Here is a 26,757-nt window from a genome sequence, read left to right as displayed (position 1 = left end):
TTTTTTTATTTTCCCCCGAATTTGTGACGAATTCTTTAGACAGCTTTCTAGAAGTGAAGCTACTGGGACAAATAAGAAGGATTTCATGGTTCTTGGACCCACATTGCCAAATTATTTTAAAAGCCTCATGTCCTGTGAATCTGGGTGCTTTACACATTGTTAAGGGCTTTTTACACCTAACCGGCCCTTGGAGAGTTTGGCCTGATTTATCTTCCCTGCAGCCTCGTCTGAGGTTCCAAGCCCTTTCTGGGGATCTCTTGGGCCCCAGACGCCGCCAGACTGAGGCGGGAAGAGCGACCTCAACTCTGGCGCCGGGCTCAGAGTGAACGCCTCCGCACCTGCCTCTGGACCTCGAGCGCCCCCTGCAGTCCTCATGGGGAACTTCCTTTCTCGTCCTGTGCCCTGCGTTTCATTCCCCATCGTCTTCCTCTGGTTTGCATCCAAGTGGGAGGATGTCCTGAGCAGGTGCAGACTGTCACAGCCTCTCATTGTCCTTTAGGCAGCACAAGAACACAATCCGTGATGTGTCAGCCTCCTGGTAGAGCCCCTTCCTGCTCCGGGCACCTCTTCCTTGAGAAAGCTCTTTTTTTCTTGATGTAAAACTCTGTTTTCTTGGTGTTTCCTTGCACTGCTCAAGTTTCACCCGTCATGGCCGCCTGTAACTAGTCTGCTCACTCTTGGCTTCGGCCTTTTCCCCAACTTGTCTTACCCTGTGGTCTTCAAGCGTCTGTCTCTCACCTAGTCCTGCCTGAGTTTGGGGAGAAAGCCTTAACTTCGAGTCTCAGTTTTCTCGCCTGTAGAATGGACATCATAATCTGACTAAGAAGCCTAGCCTGGAATTTGGGGCTCAAGATGGGAGACAGAATACATGCATTTACCTCTCCTTTCTCCTGAGACTCCATTGAAAGAAACTAAAAAAAGACAAACTAATAAGAGCTGAGAATTGGTGCGGGGGAGGATGACTTGGACAGCACATCAGTGGATCAGAGGTTACAAGATTTTTCTGGAATACTGGAATCGGTTAAATCACATTGATGAGTAAATGGGTGGAGAGGAAGCCACAGCTCAGATCAAAAAGTAGAGAAGTCTATGGGGGTTCTGTGTTACTTGGTTTTTTGGGGGTTGGGGGAGTCAGACTGGGATAGCGGCAGAGGAAGTGGTCACAGAAACCAGGATGGGGACTGATGGAAGAAGTGGCTGTAGCCTACCACGTGATCATCAGGTTGGCCTCCTTTTCCCCTCCTTGTACAACCCTGCCAGTTGCCCGCAGGCTTAGGCTGCGAGATGTCTCTGAAGAAATGGAGTAACCAGTCTAGGAGGGGCTAGGGCTCGCGGAAAAGGGTCAGAGGAGGGCCCCTTTGGTTTTGGCACTGAGGGGTGGGCCACACCTGCCTGCTGGCTCCCCACCTGGGCATGCTAAAACCAAGCCTGCCAGTCAGCAAACCTCACTGACACCCACAGAGCTGCTTGCAGCTCAGAGAAGCAGAAATAGTTCAAGAAAGAGGAAACTTAACAAACATTTAAAAAAACTTCCCACACATCGGAGAGATTCAGGAAAGGACTTAAACAAATAAGGTATTATGATAAATGTTCAGAGAAGAAGCTCTTAATATATTAAAATATGATTGACCAAAATTTAAAAGATCAATAAGAAGATTGCAAAAAGCCTGAGAAATTTCCCAAAAGCGCCCAGTGAAAAATAAAGGGCAGGTCATGTTGGTGTTCCTAGCAGCAACGCCAAACGTTGGAAGATAATGCAGCACTGTCTTCAAAAGTGCTAAGAAAAAATTATATTGAACTTAAAATTTGATATCCAGCCAGACTCTCAAACAGGCATGAGAGAAAAATAAAGGTATTTTCTGACATTTAGGGAATCCATTCTTTTGGTAACAACAACAACAAAAATTGCTTGAGGAGGTACTTCAGCAAAATAGAAAGGAGCCCAAGATAGAGGATGACGGGGGACCCAAGTACCAATGGGTCTAGCCTAGGAGAACAATGAAAAGAGATCCCAGAATGACAGTTGTACAGAAGATAAGGAAAGAAGCCAGTACATATTTGATTGTTCCACAAATAGCAAGGGGGGAAAGGCAATTCGAAATGCAAGGAAAAACAAAAAGACTACTGCTCTCTGATGGCCACCTGGACACAGGCTGGTGGAGTTGACAGCCGCTCCCAGCCTCTGCTGGGCCCTGCTTTCAGGCCCTTGGCAGCACGAACGCCATCCCAGAGCTCGGGTTATCCACACTCTGCTGGGGGGGGGTGTGTGGGTGAGAGGGGACCGAGTCTCCCCCTCCGAAGCGCCAGCCTCCAGGGACTGCAGCCTTCACCTCGGTCCTTCTACAAGGTTGTTTCTGCATCTCCACTTGCTCTCAGTTGCACAGCTTTGGAGTCTGTAAATCTGGATTCGAATCTCAATTCTATAAACTAGCTGTGTAGCCTTGGGCGAGTCACATAACCTCTGTGAGCCTTGGTTACCCCCTCTGGGGAAGACGGAGTTGATTAACAGTAATGACCTCGTGAGGTCTTGTTGTGACGATTAAAATGAAAACAATGCAGGGGAGATGTGGGGCCCAGTGCCTGGCAGGTAGTAGGTGCTTCATATTTTAATCTATTATTAGACCACTTTATTCTTTTAAATAACAGCATGCACGGACCATAGATTCCTAACTCAGATCTTGTGGGGGATCCAGAGACGGTTCAGTGGGTTCGGGAGTTCCCTAAGGTCACATGTAAAATTGAGTGAAGGTATTTATATGGGCATTTTTAGGAAGAGGAAGGCTCATTGTCGTCAGTGCTTCTCATAGATGTTTATGGTCCCTGCTCTGCACGGTCCCTGGCAGGTGCTAGGCTCAGCGGCGACTCTGCTGTGGGAGAGACTCGGGTAGAGTTTCCTCTTTGTCTCCTACTGTGTTTCATCCACTAATTCTTGTTTTGTCACCGTATTTTTTTTGTGGTTCAATCTTCCTATTTTTTCCTCTACTTACTCTTCTCTCTTAAGTGGAAAAAAGGACTTGGCAGAGAGTTAACTGTATAAGGGAAAACACAAAGTTTCCCCAGGTCTATAGCACACTGCCGTGTGTGTGTGCGCACGTGTGTGTGTGTGTGTGAGGCAGCATGTCATACGTGGGATTCAGTGAGTCCCGAAGCAGACCCTGTTCAAGAGGTTTCGTTGGCTGGGGATCCCAGGAAGCACTGGGAGGAAAACGGACAAGTGAGGCAGGGAAGGAAGGGAGCCAATATGGGGTATGTTAGTGAGCGGGGTACCGCCGTGGGCTACTGGAGCCCTGCGCTGCCGGGGACTTCTGGGGCATGGTGTGGAACCTGTCTCAGATTCGTCCCACCGTAAGGGTAGAGATGCTGGGTGGTATTTACCCACCGACTCCTGTTTGTTGTCAGCTAAGGGCTGTCCCCAGGGGCGTTGACTGCCCAGTACTCCTGGGCTGCTCTGTGCATGCCTCAAGCAAGCTCCCGCAGCCGGAGGAAGCCCCCTGAGGCAGAGTTGCTGGGTCCTGCAGTGAGCAGCCGCCTGCAGGAGGGGGGCAGGCTGACGCTTACTGTATGCAATGGTGTCAGCCCTTCTCGGTCCTGCTGCGTTAGGGCAAAACAGTGCTCTGAGCCACCAGACAACCACGAGCGAAACCTTTATTTTTCAAGCCCTTTCCATGAAGGTCACCCACACCGCATCTGAGCAAATATATAAAAAGCATAACCTATTGTACAATAATTCCAACTTCTCGACTAAGGCACTGTACAGACACCTGCCGGGCCTTGGCCCCCAGCACAACGGATGTGTTTCAGGGGCAGCAGCTGCACTTGTCCGAGCCCCCTTTGCAGATGCAGCCCCGGGCACACTTGGCACAGCCCGGGGGGCAGCAAGGACAGCAGCCTGGAAGGGTCAGGAGATGGACAGGTCAGTTTGGGTGTCAACGCTCCCCTCTTACCACGTCCTCTCCCATCACTTAGAGAAAGCAGGAAGGGCAGAGCAGGCCACAGGCTTCAATCCACATTAGCAGAAAACCCCGGGGCAGCAAGCTGTGGGATGCTAGTGCCAGGAGGGATCTCAGGGGTCATCAGATCTACCAGCTGCCCCAGCGAGGGGAAGGGGCTGGCTCAAGGTCACTGGTCAGTGGCAGATCTGAAACTAAAACCCAGAGCTCATGACTCTAGGTCAGTGCTCCGTCCCTTTCGGCACTGGGCATAGCAGGACCTCCCTGCAGCCCTCTTCTTTCGCGAACACCGGCAACCCGGTGGACGCCCTCACCCCCAGGTGAGGCTGCCCCCCTCAGGAGCTTTGCCCGAGGCCTCGGCTCAGCTGTCATCTCAGATCCCTCTCAAATGGGTCCGAGGCCTCCAGAACCCGCTTCATCCCACCATGGCTGGCGGATTGGGAAGGGAGGGAACAGACTTTCCTAGCTTCTGGCCAGCCACATCCCCGCTCAGCATAACTCACTTTTCCGGCATGTTTTACAGTTGCAAGTTGTACATTTGCAGTTGTCTCCGCAGATGCAGATTCCTCCTAGAAGAGAGGACAGAGCCCCAAGCGTGAGGACTGGGGTCAAACGGGGACATGAGGTGGCAGGGTTTCTGGGCTGTCCTTGGGGAGTGGCTGGACAAGAGGATGAAGATGCTGCCGAGCATCCCTCCCTCCCCCCACCCCGGGGCATGGGCCCTTGGATGGTTCCCAGTCACAGTCCCCGGATGGAAACTGGGGTGGCTGCATCGGGACCCTCAGCCGGGATACTTGCTAAAATGCAGATTCATGGGACCGACCCTTGAGATATTCTGATTCATAAGTCTGGGTGGGGAAAGGGAATCATATTTTAAAAAGTAACCCAGATGATTCTGATGTACGATTGGGTTTGAGAACCACTAAGACCAGGCCAGGTCTACCAAGCCCAAGGTCCCCTAGGGAGTGTGGAAGCCTTGTATACCCTCTTCACCTTTTCAAGGTATCAGGCAAGATGGAAACCCTGAATGGGCAGGAGAAAGAACCGGGGACATAAATAACCCCAAAACGAGAGCTGTAGCCGCAGCTTGTTTTCATATAAAAACCATCTACACTTAAAAAAAAAAAATCATCCCACCTATCATTTGGAGTGTCAAATTTTGAGTGTCAAAATGCTGGAAGTTTCTGTCTCTTTGGCAAGTTTGGGGTACAGACATGTCCTGCTAAGGACCAGAGAGGCTTATGAGAATTCTTGATACCATTTCCAAAGGCCGTAAGACCCCAAGATGCCTCCAAACTCTGACCTCTCTCCTCCTGCGTTACGTGCTTCCATGGAATTAAGGGGTTTCGGAGACTCTGGAGCCCACATACACTTCTAACGACTCCCTTGACCTCTGCAAGTGCCTTATGATTTTAGTACTTTCTTAGCAGCCCTGGGAGGTGGGCAGTTGAGGAGGAGTGACACTAGTTTTCAGATGAGGGTATGTAGGTTCAGAAATATGAAGTGTCAGGAGTGAATGGCAGCAGGGGACCCAAACCAGATTGCCAGGTCCTTAGCTCTGGTGGCTGCCCCTAGGGGCCTGACACTAAGCGCCCCCTGAGCCAGGGTCTCAATTCTAGCAAATCAGGCTGGTAGGCAACAGAGTGGGCGCTGCCCCAGAGGTCGCCAGTCAGAGACAAACCCCGTTGGCAGCTCCTAATTGGAGGAAGAAAAATATTCATCAGAGCCCTGTGGGCTCCATATCGGAAGCTGGGGCAAGGTTCTAGGACCCCCGAGTGGGCATTCTTACTCACCAGACATGCAGGTGCATTCCCCGGGGTCCATGGTCCAGGCGTGCCAGAGGCTCCAGCACTATCACAGCTGGGGAAGAGAAGCTGAGTGAGCAGCTGCCGGAGGCTCCCTATTTATAGCTGTGTAGGTGTGCACTTGGGCGTACCCCACCTGTCCCCGGGGCCAGACGCCCTGCACACGGCCCAGCCAGACGCCGCAGGCTGGGGGTTGGAGAGAGCGGGCAGAGGGAGGGCAGAGGAGAGGGAGAGCAGTACAGTCATTTGGATGCTTCTCACAAGGGGTGCAGATGGCTGCACCCACCCATCTACCCACGTGTCAAGGTGTCAAGGAGCCAGGCTCAGGCTTCAGTGGCACTCAAAGTGCTCAGATTGGCAGCCACACCTGTCGGGTCTCCAAGTCCTCTGCAATCTGCCATTTCTGCTCCCTCCTTCACAGGGCCTGGCTCAGGGCCTCATTCTGTCTCCCCTGGTCATGAAAGCCCTTACCGTGGGCAGAAGGGGGCCCCTATCTGGGGTCTTGGGCTTTAGAACGTCCCACTCAGGCCTTTTCTTGGCATGTCCCCCAGACTCCCTGGGTGAGAAGGACAAAAATCAGGGGCAGTGTGCAACCTCTCCTTCTAGACCACACACATGTAATGCTCTGGATTCTGGAGTTTTCTCTCATCCCAAGCCAGCCTGCTTCCAAAAGTTTGCTCAGACCTCTGCCCCAGGCTCCGAAGGGCAGATGCTCAGCCAATGTGTGTCCCTCTAGGGCTGAAGCGTGGCTGGAGGTAGCTGTGTGCTGGGGGTATGAACAGTTTGGATGTGTGGGCTTGGTGCCCACAGGCGTGCGTGAGGGAAGGAGGAAGGGATGGAAAAAGACTGGATGTGGGCCCCAGATTGGAGGTTGGGGCCATGGGGCAGATCTCTCGGCACCTTCCGGTGTGAAGATTTGAGAATTAAACATTGAACCTGGCCCTTCAGGTTGCTTTGAAGCTCTCTTTGTCAGGGTAGGGGGATAGAAAGTATTTTATGTGTTCATTTGATTTATAACTTTTAAATATTTTAACCAGTGACATGTGAACCTTCATTTACACTCTTGCTCTGCCACCCACCCCCAACATTAGGAGGGGCCTGGAACCAGCCTCTTGTGGTCTTGCCTGCTCCTTTTCATTCTCCACCTTGCCCCAGAGATCGAGCCCCCAAATAGCATTGGCTATGTTATTTTCTTGCTCAAAACCTTCAGTGGCTCCCACAATCTGCTGAATGAAGCCCAAACACCTTAGTCTTGCATTCCAAGCTCAACTTACCTTTCCAAGGTCACTGTCCACTCCTTCCTTCTACCTGTTCCACCAAAACCTAAGGACTCCAGGCTCCCTGTACTTGGCCTTGAGCTTTTCCACATCCAGGCTTTTGCTCCTGTCAGGTGTTCATCCTTTCCCTACCACCTTGAGTCCAGATAAATGCTCCTCATTTACTGAGGCATGAGTTAAATGCCATTTCTTGGGTGGGAGAAGGAAGGGGGGGCGCTGGGGGAGAATGAAGCCCCCCAGTCTCATCATGATCAGGCAGCTGACAGATATTCAGTCTTACGGAACATACCCTCCTGATGACGCAGCTTCAAGCTGCCTCCAAAAGCTGCCACCCTCACCCGCTCCCCATGTAGAAATTCTGGAGCTGCTGCTGCTGAGCCTTGCTCCAGGAAGCTGTCTCTGATTCGCCCTTTCTCGACTGGAAGAAACCTTTCCTTCTGTGACCCCTCAGTGGCCTGTTTGTATATCTCTCATGCAGTTTACTACTTTTTACTCCACTGTGTGTGTTCATGGCTCTTGTGCTCCGTGCCCCAATCTCGGAGCTCTAAGAGGCAAGACCTGTTGTCTGAAGTATCTCGATTCTGCAGTGGTCTGCAAGTTTAGGAGATGAATGAATGAATGAGATGAATAGTCAGATGACTGAAAACATGAGTGAGCGCATAAGTGGGCATGGGAGTGAACAAATGAACGAGTGAGTGAGTGATAAATGGACAAATAAATGCACAAGGCTCCTGCATGTGGGTACTGAGGACCTCTACTGAAAAATACTGTCACTGTTCCGAAAGGCAAAAGAGATGGGGCATGGCCAGAACCAATGGTGATAGCTCCTTCCATTAGTAAATTGCTGGGGTCTCTATCACTTATTCAGAAGGACCGCTGGAAGCATGGGTTTGAGCCGAGAAGTTCTAGGGAGGACAAAGGCATTCAGCCCTATGGGCATCAGCAATGCACAGGGAGGATAGGTAGGGGCAATCTTGTATTGATCCATAAATAGGCCCTGCCTGCAAGGAGTTCACAGCCTTCTAGGGGATCGAGGCACATTCCATTCATTCACCTCCTTCTAAGGGCCAGCACTGTGCTGGGTACTGGGGAGCCAAGGGTGAGTAACACCAGAGCTTATAGTTGAGAAGGTCAGGAGGACATCCCAGGAAATCTCTGCCTGGGCAGGGCTGCTCTCAGAGTTCAGAGGCTGGTTTCGTCCTCCTGGGCCCGCATTCCCAGCCCAGTTCCGGCCCACGTCTTGGCAGGACCAGCCTCCCCGCACCTCTTGTGTGTGTGCCCTGCAGCAAACATCAATGCCTTAGAAGATCTAGCCCAACCCATGAGCCCAGAGCAAGGAAGGGATTTTCCTTCACCTTCATCCAAACCAACTCTCTTCCCTCCTTCCTCTCTGAGCCAGGAATGACTTCGTCCTCAGATGATTGACACTGTGACATTGCTTAAGGCCCCAGTGGAATGAAAATCTCAAAATTCAACCCCGTAGGTAGCATGAAGCTATTTCGCAGGTTCTGGGCTGCGCAGACTGAAACGACCCCGTGTAGCATCGGGCAGTCAAGATCATGTTGAACTCTGCCCCAGGCTATCCTGTCCCTGTTACACAGTCCTTCTTCCAGTGCCTGGGGAAGCACACCCACAGGTCCCTTTTGCCTTTTTGCCTGTCTTCTGGGTCTCAGCTCCAGATCTTTGCATGGATCATAGAACCAAAAACACACACCACCCCAAGAACGTGCAATTGCTGTAGGTATAGCTTAAATCTGCACTTAGAAAATTAGTATTTCAGGGTCACCTGAGTGGCTCAGTCAGTTAAGCATCTGCTTTCCGCTCAGGTCATGGGATCAAGTCCTGCATACAATACAAGATTGCCCCTACCTATCCTCCCTGTGCCTTGCCGATACCCATAGGGCTGAATGCCTTTGTCCTCCCTAGAACTTCTGGGCTCCCTGCTCAGCGGGGAGTCTGCTTCTTTCTTTTCCTCTGCTACTCCCTCCCCCATCTCTCAAACAAATACATAAAATCAAAAAGAAAAAAGAAGAAAATTAATATTTCAAAGAAGTATTAATTAATCGTCAAAGATGTGATCCTTCTCTTTCTTGGGGTATTCAAGGAGCCCTAGGAAAATCTGATGAAAGCTCTCGGTCCTCTACCCAGAAAAAAAAAAAGCACAAAATACATTTCCCCCACAGTTCAGAGGTTTTGTGCATCTCTTAAATCTCATTGGTGAACCCACCTCCCACCCAGGCGCCATACCCAAGGGCTCCCAAAGTTCTCTCTGCAGAAAAGCAGTCGGGCCTGCAGCAGCTCTCTCCTTCTCCCACAGTAGCTGGAGCTCCTTTGAGCCAGTCCTAAATATCTCCTTGTCCAGGTATGGCCTCTTTTGACTTTTGTGCATATGTCAAGTGTTCTTCTCAGAACAATAAAACAGGTTGTTCCAAAGAAGCAGCCAATACCCCTGGCTTACAACACACGAAATGACAGGGTTTCTGTAGTCTCCCCCACTCCCAACAAGGTAAAAGCTAAATACACGTTCCTGAGCCCAGCGTCTTTTTGTAAGAAAGTTTCTGGGACTCATGGCTCAGGAATGGAGGTTCGGCCAGGCGATGAGGTCAGAGAAAAGCCCTGTGTCACGACTCCACACACACCCTGGTCCATGTTTTACGCCTGGGAATCACCATCTTTTCCCACACAGGGACTCTCTGGACATACGTGCCCCACCCTGACCCCAGGAGCAGCCTGGAGCCATTGGTTTTATTATGCTGGTTTAGATACTGACCTCTCTCTCTAGACAACACGCTTCGCAAGAACAAAGGCTGAGCTTATTAATCTCAGCATCCCCGTGGCCAGACTCACTGAGTGCTGCCACACAGTGAGCGCTCAGTAAACAGTTATGGGCTGACGATGAATAAACGGCTCAGTTCACAGACTTACAACTAGGCTGTCTTCTCTGGCTCTTGTAGAGGAGATGAGAGGAACCTGTTGCTCAGCAAGGGCCGTCAAGGGCTTGAGATCCGGAGTCCTGCAGCCAGGCTCTTTTTCTTCTCTGCTGCATGACATGGGGCAAGTTGCTTGATCGCTCTGAGCCTGCACTGAATTCTCGTCTGGCTCATGAAAATGATAACCCTACGTACGGCACTGTCCTTGTGAGGGTTAAGCGGGAGAATGCATAGTAATATGCACTTATTAGCAATAGTATTATTATCATTTCCTGTGCCTGTTAACAACCTGGCAGATTGGTTCAGCCACTCACCCATTTGTATGTTTCAGGGCCATGGACTATTCTTCAGCCTGTCCTGGGGTCCTGAGGAGGATGCATTCAGACTTTTCAAATATGGTGGGCCGCCTGGGTGGCTCAGTCAGTTAAGCATCCGACTCCTGGTTTCGGCTCAGGTCATGATCTCAGGGTCGTGAGATCGAGCCCCATGTCAGGCTCCGTGCTCAGCAGGGAGTCTGCTTGAGGATTCTCTCCTTCTCTCTCTTTGCTCTTCCCCACCCCTGCTTGTGCTCTCTCTCAAAAATAAATAAACAAATAAACAAAATCTTAAAAAAACACCACTTTTCAAATATTGTCACTAAAAGTCTCTGCTCTATCACTAAAGTTCTCTGCCTTTAATCTCAGCCTAATTTCTTTTGGGTTCCCGAGGGCCTGGGGACTGTGGGGCCTGGTCCTTTCTGACTCCCCTTGATAAAGTTTTCATCTATTTGGAGGCAGAGATGACCTTCCACCTATAGAGCCCCCTTATGGGGTATTTCTGGCCTCATCTGCAGGACTAGGCATGAGAGGTGGGTGGATACCACCTGGGCTCACAGGGACCCCATGAGGCACCAGCTTGAATCCTGGATGGTTAGCCCTGAAAGAATCCTGAGAAATTGTGGGCCAGCTTTTTTTGTTCAAATGGGGAAACAGGGTCAACCCCTGGTCATTGAGCTTAGGTTCGTGGCAGGGAGGACTTGAATTTGACTCCTCAATTTGTTACTAGTACCCACGATTTAGGTCCGAGGCACTCCTCACAGAACTGGTCAGCTATTTGGAGCCTTGTGGCCTTATAAACTATTTATTAATTACCTTTATTATTAAAAAGTTCAAACCTACTAAAAAGTACAAAGAAGAGTATTATAACCACCATCGTATCTACCACCCAGAATTAACAGATGTCAACATGGTCATATTTGCTTCAGCTCTTTTATTTATAAGAAATAAAAAATTAACAGGCTTATGGCATTAAACACTGTCTATGTGCTGGTGAATCCCAATTTATATCTCTAGCCGTGGCCTTTCTTCTGAACTCCAGCCCCATATTTCTGGCTGCTACTCAACATATCTCCATGTGGATGTCGAACAGCATTTCAAACCCCGTCCCCAACTGAGCTGCTGCTCCCCACCTCACCTCCAACCAGATCCCCCCTGGGTCTCGTCTACCTCCACCCCTGCTACCCGGTTTGGGCCATCATCACCCCCTGGGAAGATTCAGCTCATTTCCTACCTGGGCCCCTTACATCTTCCCTTCCCTTGCCCTAGACCCTTGTACCATGTTTTCTTTATTATAAAAATACTGCAGGGAAGGTCGCCATTCATGTCATGTACATCAGTATATAAAACTCACTCATCCCTAAAGGATGGCTAGGTGGTAGGGGGGCAACCACTCTCCCAAGATCTTACACTAATTTACACTCCCTCAAGCAATTTCTGAGAGTTCCCATTTCCCCAGTTCCTCCTCCAGGGCTTCCTGTATTCAGACTTTCAAATGTTTGCCCATCTGATAAGTGTGAAGAAGTATAATGGTACCTCACAGCAGTGTAATTTGCATGTCCCTGCCTCCCAGCTTCTTTGGCCATTAACCTCCAGATGGTGGTGAGCCATGGTCTAGTTGTTCTCATACTGATCGTGGGCTTCTCAGCAGCCTTTCACACTCTAGCAAGAAAGAGCATAGTGAATATTATGGGCAGCGGTCCTTCGCACATGGCTAGCATTCTGACTCTTCTATCTCCCTTATCTCTGTGAACCCCAACTGTAAGATGGGGGTCACTGGGTCTACTCATGGAGCAGGCATTTAACATAGAAGGGCTTAAGGAATGGTAGATATTATTAAGATTTTGTTTGTGATGGCATGTTATGTTTATAGACAGCCTGATACGGAGTCAGATACACCTGGAGTTTGGCTTCGATGCTTTGGCAAGGCATATCACCTTTCCAAACAACAGTTTGCCATCTTTAGAAGGGAGATGATAATAAGTGGAAGGAGCAGGACAGGAGATGCGAGGATAGAAAAATCAAAGGAGCAGTAGGAAGCTGTAAGGAACGTAAAGGGCAAATATCTTTGTCACAAATCTGTTCCATGGCCTGGCCTGGAAAAAAGCGTGACGCAGAGAGGTGACAGAGCCCCAAACCCTGACGGGCTGGGCTTTGGGGTGGGAGGCTGGTTGAGAGGAGCAGGGGCAGCACCCTCCTTCCCCATGTATTACTCCTCCCCTGCTGGGCTAACGAGATGCCTCCTTCTCTGTGATCCAAGTTCTGAAGGTCTTATCATCAGGAAGAGGTCCTGTAGATTTTGATAAACTCTAAGGTTCTTCACATTTCCTTTATTTTTTTTTCACATTTCCTTTAAATATATGTTTCTAGACATTTGTTCCAACAGCTAAGGTAACAGTGGGTATCTGTGTGTGTGTAAGAGAGAGAGAGAAAGATGGAGAGACTGAGAAAGCTGCACTTGCCAGGGAGTCTGGGGCTGTTCTGTCTCAGGATAGCTCCAAGAAAGCCTCTTCCCTCCAATCAAAATATATACACCCACACAGAATTCTGTTTTCCTGGCCCCCGCTTCCATTCACGGAGCCCAGGTAAAGAACCCCCAACCAGTGCGTGACCAGCCTCTGAGGACGTGGGTCTCAGCTCTGGGGATCGTAAAAATCAGGCCAAGGCTAATTAGGAGCCAACTTACTCGATGCTCAATCACCTGCGTGCTTGGCAGACTTCACAGACTCTCCAGAGCTTGCGGCTGCTGGTTAATTACATAGGACTCCAGCTCCAGGGCTGTAATTCAGTACCCACTGGGCAAGTGAAACCCTCTGCTTTGCACACGGCCCTAGAGGAAGGATGAGTAAGGCCAAAGCCAACAATTACCGACACTCATGGCCCCCAGCAGCAAAGTGGCTGGCCCGGGTTGGCTGGCAGCCCAGATTAGGGCTTTGGAGATGGGGCAAGAGGCTCACGTCTGTCCATCCATCTTTCCTTCATTCTTCTTCCTACTTCCTTCCCTCCCTCCCTCGCTCCCTCCCTCCCATCAATCATTCAGCAAACATTCAGGGCCTACTGTGCACTAGGCTTCAGGTTAGCCCTCAGGATGGGGTAAGTGAGCCAGACACAGGGCCTGGTCATCAGGAACTTGCTTTCCAGCAGGGGCGATAAGTATGTCAATAGCTGTCAGAAAAAGAGAAGGCGAGCAGGACGTAGGGCACACAAGTGCAGGGTGGCGCTTGAATGACCCTGACATTCAGTAGCTCCTTAGATTTTGTGCCCTGGGCGCCTCACCTGCCTTCTCTGGTCTTGGCCCTTCATTTCTCCCAGTCTAGGTAAGCTCTGAGCTCCTCATGGAATGTGGGGGTGTTCACCCTGTGCAAGTTCACAGCCCCGGGGGTTCAGGGAGGTGTATCACAGGGGCTGCTGCAGATGGGATGCTAGGTCTCATCCCTCCTCTCTTCCCCTGTTTAAATGGGGCGGGGGCGCCGGGTGGCTCAGTCGGTTAAATGTCTGCCTTCGGCTCAGGTTATGATCCCAGGGTCCTGGGATCAAGCCCTGCTTGGGCTCCTTGCTCGGGGGTTGGGGGGGGGGTGAGTCTGCTTGTATCTCTCCCTCTGCTTATGCTCTTTCTTTTTCTCTCAAATAAATAAATAAAATCTTTTTTAAAAAAAATGGGGCAGCTGCTCTTTTTAAACTCTGTTTTGTCTTGTGCATCCCACCCACCTCCTCTCACATAATAATTGTGTCTGGGGTGCGGGTGGTGTTGCCCATAGAAGCAGTGGGAAAACCATTATACCAGCCTTGCCTTCAAGGCTAGTGGACTTGCCCAAGGGAATGGTGGGTGCTTGCAGATCTGCACCTGGAATCTCAATGAGAACTCTGGCCCAATGACCATCCTTGTCTTCTCTCTTTTTAAGATTATTATTTATATTCTGAATGATCTAAAAAACAGGTAAGAATAGAAAGTCAAATACGGAAACTTCCAGTGTTAGCAAATATTAACATTAAGTCCTATTCATTTCAATGACTTAAAGAACAAAACAAAGAGAGTGGAAACCTCCCACGTAAACTTCCCATATTTTGTTCTGACCCCACCACCAGACCCGAGAACTAATTTCTCCAAGTGTTTACCATGCCCACGCATGCTTTTCTACTTTTACTACATATATATGTACCTATAAAAATTACATGGTCTTATTTTACAAGTTTGTAAACCTCATATAAAATGGCATCATTCTCCATGGAGCCTTTTACAACTTTTTTTTTTTGCTTTTTTTGTCCAGTATTTTGAAATTTATGATTTATTTACAAGACTATTTCACAGTTCGATCCTTTTCCCTGTTGATGAGCATTTAGACGTTTCCCCTTTTCCATTATTATGAACATTGCTGCGATGGATTGCCACATATATGTGGTTCCTTGTGTGACATGTGCTAGAGTTTCTCTGGGGGTAAAGCTGGGAGCAGACTTGCTGGATGGAAAGTCATGTGCTTATTCTACCTTCCTAGATATTCTCAAATTGCTCACCAAAAGTTTACACTCCTGTGACCAATGTCCTCCCTGAGTGTCCTTGTCCTTGTTAACACTTGATATTGTCAGACTTAATTTTCATCAGTCTGACAGATAAGAAATGGCATTTCCTTGGTTACTGATTTACACTTCCCTAATTGCTACTGAGGCTGAGCAGACTATTATAAAAGATTTTTGGCTAGGGGCACCTGGGTGGCTCAGTCGTTGGGCGTCTGCCTTCGGCTCGGGTCATGATCCCGGGGTCCTGGGATCGAGCCCCGCATCGGACTCCCTGCTCGGCGGGAAGCCTGCTTCTCCCTCTCCCACTCCCCCTGCTTGTGTTCCCTCTCTAGCTGTCTATCTGTCAAATAAATAAATAAAATCTTTAAAAAAAAAAAAAAGATTTTTGGCTATTTGGGTTGCCTCTCCATGGTCCAGTATTCTTGCTAACACACTGCATTCCATGATAGCTCGGTGGGGCATCGCACTAACTGATCTGATGCTGGGACCAGTTTATATCACTTTCTCTGCCACACGGCCTGCATCTGTCTTTCCATGTCACTGGTTTTTAATAATTTCCCCACTCAGAGGGCTCAAAGTGACCTTGGGTGATGAAGAAGATGAACATCCTGGTATGTCCCCAGGAAGGACACTCAGGGTCTGGTGGGGAGTGGAGGGGCAGCCTGGAGCATCCTGAGCCTTTGATTTCTCTGCAGTCACTCAGACCCCTGGGGGAATGGTCAAGTCGGCAGAATTCATTTTAGGCTTCTGCGTTTTATCCCCTTTGTTTAGAAACCCTTCCTTCCCATTGAAATGTTATTTATAGTAAGGGGTTCTGGATTTGCCCTGTAATGCCTCTCAGGAATACCTGAAGAAAGAGAGAAGCAGAAGAACTGGAGTAACATAATTCTACAACGCCAGGGCTGTAAGGGCAATAATGTGGTCCAAACAACCTCTCCATCTCAAACCCATTTACAGATAGAGAGCCTGAGGCTCTGAGCCGGGAAGTGCCTCGCCTGTCATCCACCCCCCCACACTCCCAGGTGCAGATCAGCTGGGTGAAGTGATGCATTGAGGAAAAAAACCTCCCTGGGCTTTGGAAATCTCCTATTCAGACTATCAAGTGTGGCCATTCCCAGAACCACCTGCTTGGATGAAGCAACCGCTTAGGGCCCCACATGATGCCACATGCCTCACCCAGGGGTACAAAGAAGATTTTATGGTATAATTGGGGAGCCGAAATGCCGTGAAGAAAGACCACTGGCGGGCATCACAGAACCATGTGCCCGCACGGTGAAATAAAGCAGGGTGTCTGTCCTGCGCATGCCTCTCCCCTCCCTGTCTTCTCTCACTCTGCATTCCTTCCCCTTCGTGTCCTTTCTCCTCCTCCTCTTCTCTCATTCCTCTCTGCCTTCACACATCTCACTTTTTCTCTTGTATTTTCTCTCTCCTAAGGCAAGAAGACCGGCCTGGGACTCAGAGCAATGGAGTCCTCTAAATTCACTCGCTGGTGTCACTCACCCACAAGTGCACTTCTCTGCCGGGGGCCTCAGTTTCCCCCAAACGCCGAGGAGGTGTCCATAGCTAGATCACCATTCGGTCCCTCCCCACTCTGCTCTGGGAATTGGTAAAGAGACAGCTGTTGGGAAGATGCCTGGCTCTATGATTTCTGGAGGGGCGACCCCCTCAGCCAAAGTCCCAGAAAAGCAGTTTGTATTTAAAGCATTGGGATCAAAGCCACTTTTTCCAGAAACTTCACTAATTGTTCACTGTCTGCAGGCACTTTTTGGCCATGCTTTTCCTCCAAAGAGATGGGTGGGAATATAGCAGATCAGGACCTGCAGCCCCTGCAGTGAGCTCTGCCAACAGTGGGCTCACCAGACCCCCAAAGCTTCTTCCAGTTCCACAGTCTTGGCGGGGTGGTGATGTCTGTGAACTTCTGTCTGAACAGGTGTCTCAGGTAGAGGGACCAAGCCTGCAACCATCCAGCCCCTTCCCCCCTGTCCGGGTTCTGCTAATAACTCAGGACCATGGTGCACTATTCCATTTGTGGATTACTCCAGGATATACATGGTTCTCTGAAGATAATCAGATCATCCCCAATTAAAGTTATGGAGGCAAAAAACAAAGACAAGAGTTTGAGGGTTGTAGAGGAGAATAATTAGCCACCACAGTCATTTTCTGTGTGGTAGATGGGTTGATGACAGAGCTGGGCGCCCCCTCAGTGCTTGCAGGGTTACTGACCTCGTCTTCTTGCAGCTCAGGTCTGGGAAGCCCAGCGTGAGAACGGGAGGGGTGGTCACAACAGCCTGGCTGGGCACGAAAGCCTGTGCTAGAATTCTGGACCAGAAACAGGTCTGTGTGAGCCTCAGATGGACAAGGAGGCTGCCATTGCTTTGATTCCATCCATCTCGCTCCCTCTCGCTCTCGCTCTCGCTCTTTCTCACTGGCCTGGGGCAGGCCATTTGACCTCAATGTCCCTGCCAGTAAAATAGGGATAATAACACACCCCTCTAAGGCTGCCTCTTACAAATAATTGGCCAGTTTTTGCAGGGCACTTTGAAGAAAATTGCTGTGAAGATGTTCTGCTGGCCCTGGAATTTTCCTTGGTGCAAATATCAAACAGACAAGGATGGCCAATGTTCTGATTCTGGCACTCTTAGCCGAACCATTTTCCCCAATTCAGTTGGAAGAGAGGAAGACGGGGGAGGGGCTGTAATCACAGCCTGGGCCTGCCTGGAATATTAAAGACACAACCCTGCCTTTGATGCCTGCCTGCAACGCTTGTTAATTTTAATAGGAAGCGAGCAGAGGCGGGAAGTTTCTGCCTGGCACAGGAAAACAGGCCGAGGCCAAAGAGGATTAGTGTCAACTCAATTTGGATCTTATGTGGCTTTGAAGTCCTTGGCCCAGTGCTGGACAGAGTTAAAGGACAACTCCTAGATGTCAGCAGGGTGGGAGGCAGGGGGCTGGGGAAAGTGCAGACCTAACGGCCCCTCAGTTCCCAGCTCAGCCAGGAACAGACAGCCTCTGTCTCATTTTGGGAAACACCTTGGAGTCAACAATCTCTCAAGCTGGTGAATTTCTGGGGAAGCTTCAAATAGGGGTCTCCGACTAAAGTGCCTGCAGGGACTAGGCAGTTAACTCACAAGAGCAAAGTAAGCTGACTGTACGTAACAGGGAGTGATGGGGACTGTGGCAAACACAGTAAGCTTCAGCGGAATATTGAGATTTGGGCATTAGGGTTTAATTTTGTCAGTTCTTTTCTAGGGGATTTATAGGAGAAATGTGTTGCATTTTATAGGAGATGTTGGAAGTCTGAATTGTGTGTGTGTGTGAACGATTCCAATTTTTAACCATTGACCAAAGTTGTTTATTATTTTTAAATACCCTCCTCTTGAAAAAACACACTCATAAGCCAGAGCAGCCCATGGGGCCCTGTTTTGTGACCTCTGTCTTGGAACTCTAAAGCTCTGGGGGTGCAACAGTGCTTAAAATTCACCGAGGCCTTTGGTTACTATTTTTTAGAGACTTCAGACCAGTGCTTGGTTGAGGTAATCAGAATTACCCAGTGAGACCCTTTAAAAAACACAATTTGGGGGGGGTATTCTGATGCAGTGAACTTGGAGTGGGAGTTCGAGAGGGTCTCATATTTTTTTAACTCCTCAGATGATTCTGGTGTGTAGCCAGTTTGGGAAAACGGTGCCCTCATCAGTTCCTCTCAATGACTTTTAATCTTTTTTGAGTCATAAACCCTTTTGAGAAGCTAAAAAACTTATCAACATTTTGCATAATGAAAAAGAAGATGCTCATCCAGAAAAAATTTTACATACAATGTCAGAGGGTCTGAGTACTCTCCTATTCACAACCACCAAGTGAAAAACCTCAGCAGTACTTGATGCTAGAATCCCACGTACAAGAGTCATAAAAATGGCTTCCAAGGTTTCACTTGTATTCCTCCAGTGACAGGGAACTCATTACCTCTGGTGACAGCCTATTCCTTTTATGGGAGCATTACCAGTAGTTTTGTGGGTTCTTTTGTTTGTTTAGTTCTTGTGGGTTTTTTTTTTTTTTTTAAAGATTTTATTTATTTATTTGAGAGAGAGAGCAAACACAAGTTGGGGGAGGGGCAGAAGGACAAGCAGACTCCCTGCTGAGTGGGGAGCCCGACGTGGGGCTCGATCCCAAGACCCTGAGATCATGACCTGAGCTGAAGTCAGATGCTTAACTGACTGAGCCCCCCAGGTGCCCCTGAAACTTTCTTAAACCCGTTTTTATTCTTGGCTCATCCTATGTCTTGGGGTAGAAGAAATCATAAGGTCCTTTGCATAAAGTAGGTTGAGGGAGGTGGCTTTTCTTTGCCTTAAACTCTTTTAAACTTCAAGGGAGACTCTCCTTTTCCTCATAGTTGAGGTTGGGTGTCCATCATCCCTCCCCCTCTGCATCCACTTTGGGACTTTATAGATTTAATTCAAGCCAGGCCTCTTTTTCTGCACCTGGAAGAAACCTCATTTTGTACTCTGTAGTCTTGCTGTCTCTTCGATGGCTTTAGTCATCTGTCCTTGCCTGACACATGTATCTGGGTTTGAATGCAAACACCCCGAAGCATTCTCACTCACCTTTTATCTGAGGGCTTCTGGAAAAGGGAGCACATGTGCCTGCAGACATGGGCCTGAGTGAATGCCACAAGGAAGCTGGGAAAACGGCATCTTATCAGCCCTGCAGGAAGACAGCAATGACTGGCCACTTTCCATCGAATGGACATCCAGTGGGCCTGGCAGGGTCCCACTCATGCATTCATTCACACATTCATGCCACAAATATTTACCAAGTTCCCAAGGGGCGCCAGGTTTTGGGCTGCATGCAGCAGACAGAGCAACCAATAACACCAAGCAAGTTTGTGCCCTCCAAGAGTTTGTATTTTAATAGGGGAGATAGAAGACTAGCAAGTAAGCACACCCATGAATAATTACGAGGTGTGATGTGGCATGTGAGATAACTCTAGATATATTAAGGGAAACCCAATTCAGACAGAGGAGGTGATCCTTCCACTGAGAGTTGTTGGGGAAGGGTGTTCCAGGCTGACAGAACAGCATATGCAAGGGTCCTGTGGCTGAAAAGAGTTTGGTTTTTACAAGAAACCCAGAAAAGGCCAATGCAGCTAGAGATAGTAACTAAGGGGGAAGAGATAGTTCAAGAGCTTTGATTCAAATGCCAAGAAGGTTCAGCAGGTTTCATGAATGAGTGAAGGAAGCTAGGTCAGAGACAAGAGGGAACGCTGGGGTCTGTGGCAAGGTGGCATACGTGTGCCCCGTGTAAATAAAGGAGGGAGCCACCGTTCAGCTCCAGCTAGCCTCACACCTGTGGTGCTGGCACCTGTGGGTCCAGTGTTGCCAGGCCTTCTGATCTTTCAAGAGAATCCTCAAACTTCCATTTTTCTACAAAATCTTCTATTAAAAAAAAAAAAAGAAAGAAAACTGAGAAGAAAATAAAAAGCATCACACGTTTGAGGTCCAAATGTGGCCTGCCTGGGTGCTGTCTCGTTATAACCCCTGGGCTGGGTAAATCCACAGCAGAGAATTAAAGAATTGTAGAGCAGGGAGTGTCCCCTCACTCATATAGGTAAACTGAGGCCCAAAGTACTCTCAGCTTCTAGCTCTTGCTCTGCTGGGTAGTTTCCTGAGAACACGAGCAGCCCTTCAGGCTCATTTCCTCTTTGGGGCCCAGGCAAGAACTTAACCGTGGGGCTCAGTTTCCTAATTTGCACACAGGAACATTGAGGCCAAGTTTGGTGGCTGCCTGGGGCCACAGCGTGTGGGGGTAATTAGGGTTTGTAAACAACTTTGAAGCTTCTAAGAGTAAGTACCCAGCAAAATTCAGAAGGGGATTTCAAAGGGCTTGTTTCTTCAAGCGCCACCACTGTATCTGTCCCAACCTCTCCCCATCTCCAGGGGGCTTTACCCAGATGGGAAATGAACAAGAGGCTGCCTGCCCTCTGCTGCGGGATTCCAGAAAGCCCCTCCGTATATTCACGTCTCCCCACCAACCTGTCCTTTCCTTCCCTCCTTTCTGTTCCCCTTTTCTTCCTTCGCAAACACGCCGTGAGCCCTTCCAGGTGCCAGTCACAGTAAGTCACAGCGCCGGCTCTAGGCATGCAGCCTGGTGGGGCTCCTGCAGCCCAGGGAGTCAGAACCACACGTGCAGCACACGTAACAAGACAGAACCTTTGGAGAGAGGGTCATAGGAGCAAATAACCTATCTGGGGGTTCAGGCCCCCTCAGCGCCCCCCTCCCATCCTAAATAAGTGAATGCTTCAGCTGAAACCTGTAGTTGAGCAGGAGTTAGCCAGAGCGAAAAGGAGAGTGGGGGGAGATAGTCTAGGTAGAAGGAGCTTCCACGATCAGGGGCTGGAGGAGGTATATAAGGGAGCTCTAAGTGTTCACACACCTGAGAGATGCCCACTGGCAGGGGCCTCGGAGCTGTCAGAGGGGGCAGGGTGGGAGCAAGAATTCCTGTCCCCCCAAATGTCCTTCTAGCTAGACTAAGAATTAAATTGACTTGAGACAGGTTAATAGAAAATCAAACTTAATAGCGTAGGGCTGGGGGAATCCACACACACGTGGAAATTCCAAAGACAGTCCGGCAAAATGAAGCATGTGTGTCATCCCGAACTGAGGGAGAAGTGGGTAGGGGCCTGGGACTTCAGAGTGAAGGAATGCACTTTATGGGGCCATAAGAAGAAAAGCAGATGTTCAGTAATTAGATGGTTACCCTGCCATACAGATGTCACTCAGATAAAATTTAGCTCTGGTAATAACCCTTATGCTGTAAAAGACCCCCAATTCAGATTCTTCTAGGTAATTGGAGGAGGGGCAGAGTTTCTCTTGAGCCCGCAGGGTCTTGATCGCCTTCAGCTCAACATAGTCTTCATGCCAAAGTAGCCCATCTCAGGATGACCTGTCCTCACCCCCTAACACAGCCCCAGGCTGAGTGGTGGATGCGAGGCAAGGAAGCGGATAGGAGCCTGCTCACAGGGGGCCCTCAGAGTGAGCGCAAGGATTGACTGACAGATTGATTTTACTTTTTAACTGTTTACCCTGAAGGTAATAGCGTAATAAGAAGTTTCTGAATGTCAACCCGAAAGGATATGTTAGGATTTTTTGATTGCGTTTTTTTTAGAACTCAGTGGTTATTTCCCTAGGTTGATCTTCTTAAAGGAAAAGCCTGGCAAATGAATCCCTTCTAATTCTGTTCTTCTGTGATCTTCAAATCCCCTTTCTGCACATTTTCTGTGTCCCAAGACACCACTACATTACCCGTGCAGTGGGTACTATTGTAAATCCATATTTGTGAGGAGAACACTGGCCCCGAGAGGTCATCTGCTAAGGTCACCCAGCCAGGAAGGGGCAGAGTGGGGATCTGAATCCTAGTCTATTTGTTTCCAAACCCTGGGCTCTGTCTACAAGAAGGGCATGATCAAGATAATGACCGACAGCCCGGTGATGACCCACATCAGCCAGGTCCCGTGGTAGAAAAAACCCCTATCTGTAGAAATCTCCCTGCAAGTGTTGGATGGAGAAAAAAAAAATCCCATCTCTAACAGCAACCTCTGCACGGAGGTGGTTCTAGGGGCAGCTTGGAGAAGCAGCAGCTCCTCTCTGCCTGTGCTTGCATACTAATGAGGCAGGGACGCCAGTGGCTAATTAACGAGGGCCTGACCTCCAGGGTTCTCAGGATGCCAGCTTTTGTCCAAGTCTTTTCTCCTTCAGAGAACACTGAGCTTGTTCCTAGACCGGATGCAGCACAAAAGGGCCTTTCAGGGCCTCCTCTGAATGAAGCGTTCTGTTCCCACCACAGCTTTTTAAAGACTTGGGGAGAAAACAGCAACCCAGAGGGACTAAGAAGTTCTGTTCTTCAAGGATGGGCAGGCGGCACGCTGCAAAGTCCCAGGACAGGCTTGCCCTGGGCCGGGCACCGGCTGCTGGCGGCTCAGAGAGGGGGCAGAGGTGCTGGCCTGGGCCTGGGCCTGAGCTGAGTCACGTTCCCAGCTCCCATGGTAAATTATCGCCCTTGGTTTACAGCTAGTAAACCCAAAAGGAGACTGTTCACTGGGATGGGTCTGGTCCAGATGCACCAGGAGATGCAGATCCTATTCTTTTCAGTCCCCAGAGGGGTCCAAAGAGGGCTCAGCCTGGGATTAATGCCATGGGTTTCTCTGTAGGAAGGCTAGGTCTGTGGTAGAGGATTTAGACCACTCATCTACATGCAGAGAGAGATGACAGAATAACACAAATGGCTTTTAGAGCAAGTGATAAGATACTCATCTACGCTTATAATAATAGAAGTGCAAATTAAAACTACAACCAGATATCATTTAAAAAAAGTCTATCTGATTGGCAGAGATCCGAAAATGTGAAGTATGTGTGTGCAGAGGCAGTGAGGAGCCAGGCATGCGCAGCCTGCGGGCCAACCACAGTCACATCCACAATGGGGAAGGCATGTGGACTTCCACGGAGCACCTCCACTTGTGGGAAATTATCCTATATATTTATTTACACAGTGTGCACGAAGAAGTGGGTGCAATTCATTGTAATTTTGCTTATAAAAGATTGGAAAAGGACTGTGTATGACAATAGGGACTGGTTCAAAGAATTATGACACATCAATGCAATGGAATTCTAGGCAGCCCTTAAAGACATGAGGTAGCCCCATATGTCCCCATATGGAAGGATCATGAAGAGATATAGTGTTAACTGAGGAAAAGCAAGGTGCAGAATGCTGTGCACAGCAAGGATGCCATCATTTGTGGTGGGAAAGTGGGAAGAGGCTACCTAGATATCCACATTTGTATATGGACAGAATACATCTGCAAGGAGAGGCAAAAAACACATAATGGTGGTGGTTACTTCTGAGAGGGGGGCTGAGGAGCTGAGGGTCTGCTCGGCCGGGAGGCAGACTTACACTGGAGGCTTGTCTATAGCATTTGAATTAGTTTTACCTTAGGGGCGCCTGGCTGGCTCAGTTGGTAGAACACGTGCGTCTTGATCTCAGGGTTGTGAGTTTGAGCCCCATGTTAGGTGTAGAGATGACTTTAAAAAAAAAACAAACAAGGGTGAATTACTTCTACCGTACTACTTTTTCAAAAGAAAAGAAGGAAAGGAGGGAGGGAGGGAGGAAGGAAGAGAGGGACAGAGGGAGGGACAGAGGGAGGGAGGAAAGAGATAGAGAGAGAGGGAGGAAGGAAAGGAAGAAACAAAGAAAAGTGTAGATAGGCAAAAAGAAAAAAATGCTCAGTGGCAATGCCACAACACTAGTAAGATTTTGGCTTATATCTTTCTATCGTTTTTTAATTAATTTCAAAGTTAAAGAAAATTTACAAGAATAATACAAAGAACTCACATATACCTTTTACTCGGATCTGCATGTTGTCACATTTACCTCTCTCTCTCTCTCTCTCTCTATATATATATATTTATTTTTTTAAAGATTTTATTTATTTATTTGTCAGAGAGAGAGAGAGAGAGCGTGCGCGCACAAGCAGGGGGAGCAGCAGCAGGAGAGGGAGAAGCAAGCTCTCTGCTGAGCAGGGAGCCCAACGTGGGGCTCGATCCCAGGACCCTGGGATCATGACCTGAGCTGAAGGCAGACGCTTAACTGACTGAGCCACCCAGGCGCCCTTACACATGCATTTTTAAAACACAGAAATTAAATTACATTCAACAAGCTACTTTGTAACCTTTGTCCCTCCCCAGTGATATGCTGTGACCATCTTTATTTTAAAATTTTAGTTTTATTTATTTTTGAAGAGATAATACAGTCAGATGGTTCAAAATTCAAAGGGAACAAAAGGGGAGGCAGTGAAAAGTCTGTCTCCCTCCCCTGCGCCAGCCCTGCAGTTCTCCTTCTCTAAGGCAACAACTATTCCCTGGCTTTGTGTCTCCTTCTGCTATTTTATATACACATCTGATGAGAGACCAGTGAGGCCAGCGTGTGGTGACCATCTTAATGAGCAGTATGTGGAGGGCTCCCCACTGACATCGTTGTTTTAGGAGGGTGGCCAGAGGCCTGCAGCTTCCCAGGATCTTTTAAGAGCCTCCCTTTTTTTTTTTTTTTTTTTAAAGGTTTTATTTATTTGTGGGGGGGGGACTGGGGCAGATGGGGGGGGGGGGGGGGCAGAGGGAGAGGGAGAAGCAGGCTTCCCGCTGAGCAGGGAGCCCGATGCGGGGCTTGATCCCAGGGTCCTGGGATCGTGACCTGAGCTGAAGGCAGACGCTTAACCGACTGAGCCACCCAGGTGCCCTTAAGAGATTCCTTTTGATCCTTCTAGAAACAGCCAGGTTTCTCCTGGAACCCAGCCTGATGGATGAGCTCAACCTCCTCGCTCAGGGTTCCTCTGCCCCAGGAATTCCTGCCCTGCTGAGACATTGTCACCACCACAATCCTCGCCCTAAACAGTCTTGTCCTGCCTCACTGCCTGCAACTGTGGGAATAGGCCCTTTATATGCACAATGTCATCTTCAAAGTGCTTTTAGCTTGTTAATTGGCCACGATTCACATTAAGATGACTAAAGATCCCACACATGCCCAACAGGGGAGGGCTGATGTCACTGGCCTTGGGAACACCTTGCTGGCAACTCACTGTGGAAAGCACCCTCCCCCCGCCGCGGCCACCGGCTCTGAGTGATAGCTGATCCTGGGAGAGGATCCCAGCTTCCCCACTTTAATGTCATCTCTGGGAGCCTCAATTATTTTGGTCAGAGAAATGGGGGTGATAACGTTGTCAGGAGCACTCATCACACAGAGTGGCTGGTGCGGGGTAGCTGTTCCATAAATGTTGGTTTCCTTCACGCTCAGAAGTTACTTCCTCCACAGGGCATTTCTTGTCATCTTTCTTCTAACCTCCAGAACATCCCATATGTTCCTCTTTTAACCCTGATCGGTCCGTTCTCTGCCTTGTATTACGGTGAATTGTGCCCCTGCTGCAGCTGTTAAGTCATCGAGCACGGGGCTTACGTGTAAGGCATCCTCACACCTCTCTCGGTAGGAAGCCCGGGGCCCACTGTGAAATTCAGTAAACATGTGCGCGCCCGAGAGGCAGCACGAGCACTGTACAAGGGCAAAGGGCCCCAGAGCCCCACTCCGTGGGCGCAGCCCCGGTCCCGTCATTCACTAGCTATGGGATCTTAGGTGAGCTACTTACCTCTTCATGCCCGGGAGTCCTGATCTGTAAAAGGGGAATAATTAATAATAGCGCCGACATCAAAAGCTTGTTGCAAAGAGTAAATAAGTTAATGTGCACAGAACAGCAGCTGCCACATGGTAAGAGCTTTATAGCTCTTGGCTACTGTTAGACTAGCATCCAGCAAAGGCCCCTTCCCCTGGTGTGGCCTCCGTACATGTTTGTTAAGCTGAACTGAGAAGACTGTATCCCCCACCCTGTCCTCACGAACACACACACTTGGCCGATTTTCTGAAATGCTACCATTCCTAGTTCATTCTTTGGAGTTCAGGTATTCTACCTTATTAAAATGCAATGTTGATTTCAAATGTTAGTCGGACACTTTCTATGTGAAAGGCTTTGTACAGGAATACCACTCCGTGGCCTTAAAGTGGGAGGAGAGGACTTACTTATACACAGACTGTCTTCAGAAGGAGATCCAGGAAACTGGTCTCAGGAGGGTCTCTAGGGAGGGGATCCTATGGCAAGGACTGGGGTGGGAGGGGGACTTCCTTTTCTTTTTTAAAGATTTTATTTATTTATTTGACAGACAGAGAGATAGCAAGAGCAGGAACACAAGCAGGGCGAGTGGGAGAGGGAGAAGCAGGCTTCCCGCCGAACAGGGAGCCCGATGTGGGACTCGATCCCAGGACCCTGGGATCATGACCTGAGCCGAAGGCAGACGCTTAACGACTGAGCCACCCAGGCGCCCGGGACTTCCTTTTCAATGTATATTCTTTAAAAATATATTCTTTTGTACCATGGTAAA

At 49.1% G+C, this 26,757-nt stretch overlaps 1 protein-coding gene across 4 annotated transcripts; it reads right to left on the bottom strand.

Annotated features, from left to right (window-relative positions):
- Nucleotides 1-3,637: 3,637 nt before the first annotated feature.
- Nucleotides 3,638-13,093, bottom strand: LOC116644642 (metallothionein-4). Of its 4 annotated transcripts, XM_032424363.1 has the most exons (6): nt 12,963-13,093; nt 11,813-11,938; nt 9,958-10,072; nt 5,744-5,810; nt 4,454-4,519; nt 3,638-3,889 (listed from the first exon to the last, which is right to left on the bottom strand). In XM_032424363.1, exons 4-6 carry the CDS (start codon nt 5,772-5,774, stop codon nt 3,798-3,800), a joined length of 189 nt encoding a protein of 62 aa, XP_032280254.1. In that variant the 5' UTR covers nt 5,775-5,810; nt 9,958-10,072; nt 11,813-11,938; nt 12,963-13,093; the 3' UTR covers nt 3,638-3,797. The 4 variants fall into 4 exon arrangements, with proteins under 4 accessions (XP_032280254.1, XP_032280255.1, XP_032280256.1 ...); XM_032424364.1 differs by lacking the exon at nt 9,958-10,072; XM_032424365.1 differs by lacking the exons at nt 11,813-11,938; nt 12,963-13,093 and having other exon boundaries at nt 9,958-10,152.
- Nucleotides 13,094-26,757: the final 13,664 nt, after the last annotated feature.

The sequence above is a fragment of the Phoca vitulina genome, unplaced genomic scaffold (genome assembly GCF_004348235.1).
Source record: "Phoca vitulina isolate PV1807 unplaced genomic scaffold, GSC_HSeal_1.0 scaffold30, whole genome shotgun sequence".
Lineage (NCBI taxonomy): Eukaryota > Metazoa > Chordata > Mammalia > Carnivora > Phocidae > Phoca > Phoca vitulina.
This window is presented reverse-complemented; position numbering and strand designations above follow the sequence as displayed.

What these genes read in the sequence shown, in the direction of transcription:
- LOC116644642 (XM_032424363.1), bottom strand. Translation starts at nt 5,774, where the DNA reads ATGGACCCCGGGGAATGCACCTGCATGTCTG. An exon ending in GGAATGCACCTGCATGTCTG is followed by an intron (nt 4,520 to 5,743) that starts GTGAGTAAGAAT and finishes CCTCTCTTCTAG; the next exon opens with GAGGAATCTGCATCTGCGGA. An exon ending in CTGTAAAACATGCCGGAAAA is followed by an intron (nt 3,890 to 4,453) that starts GTGAGTTATGCT and finishes TGACCCTTCCAG; the next exon opens with GCTGCTGTCCTTGCTGCCCC.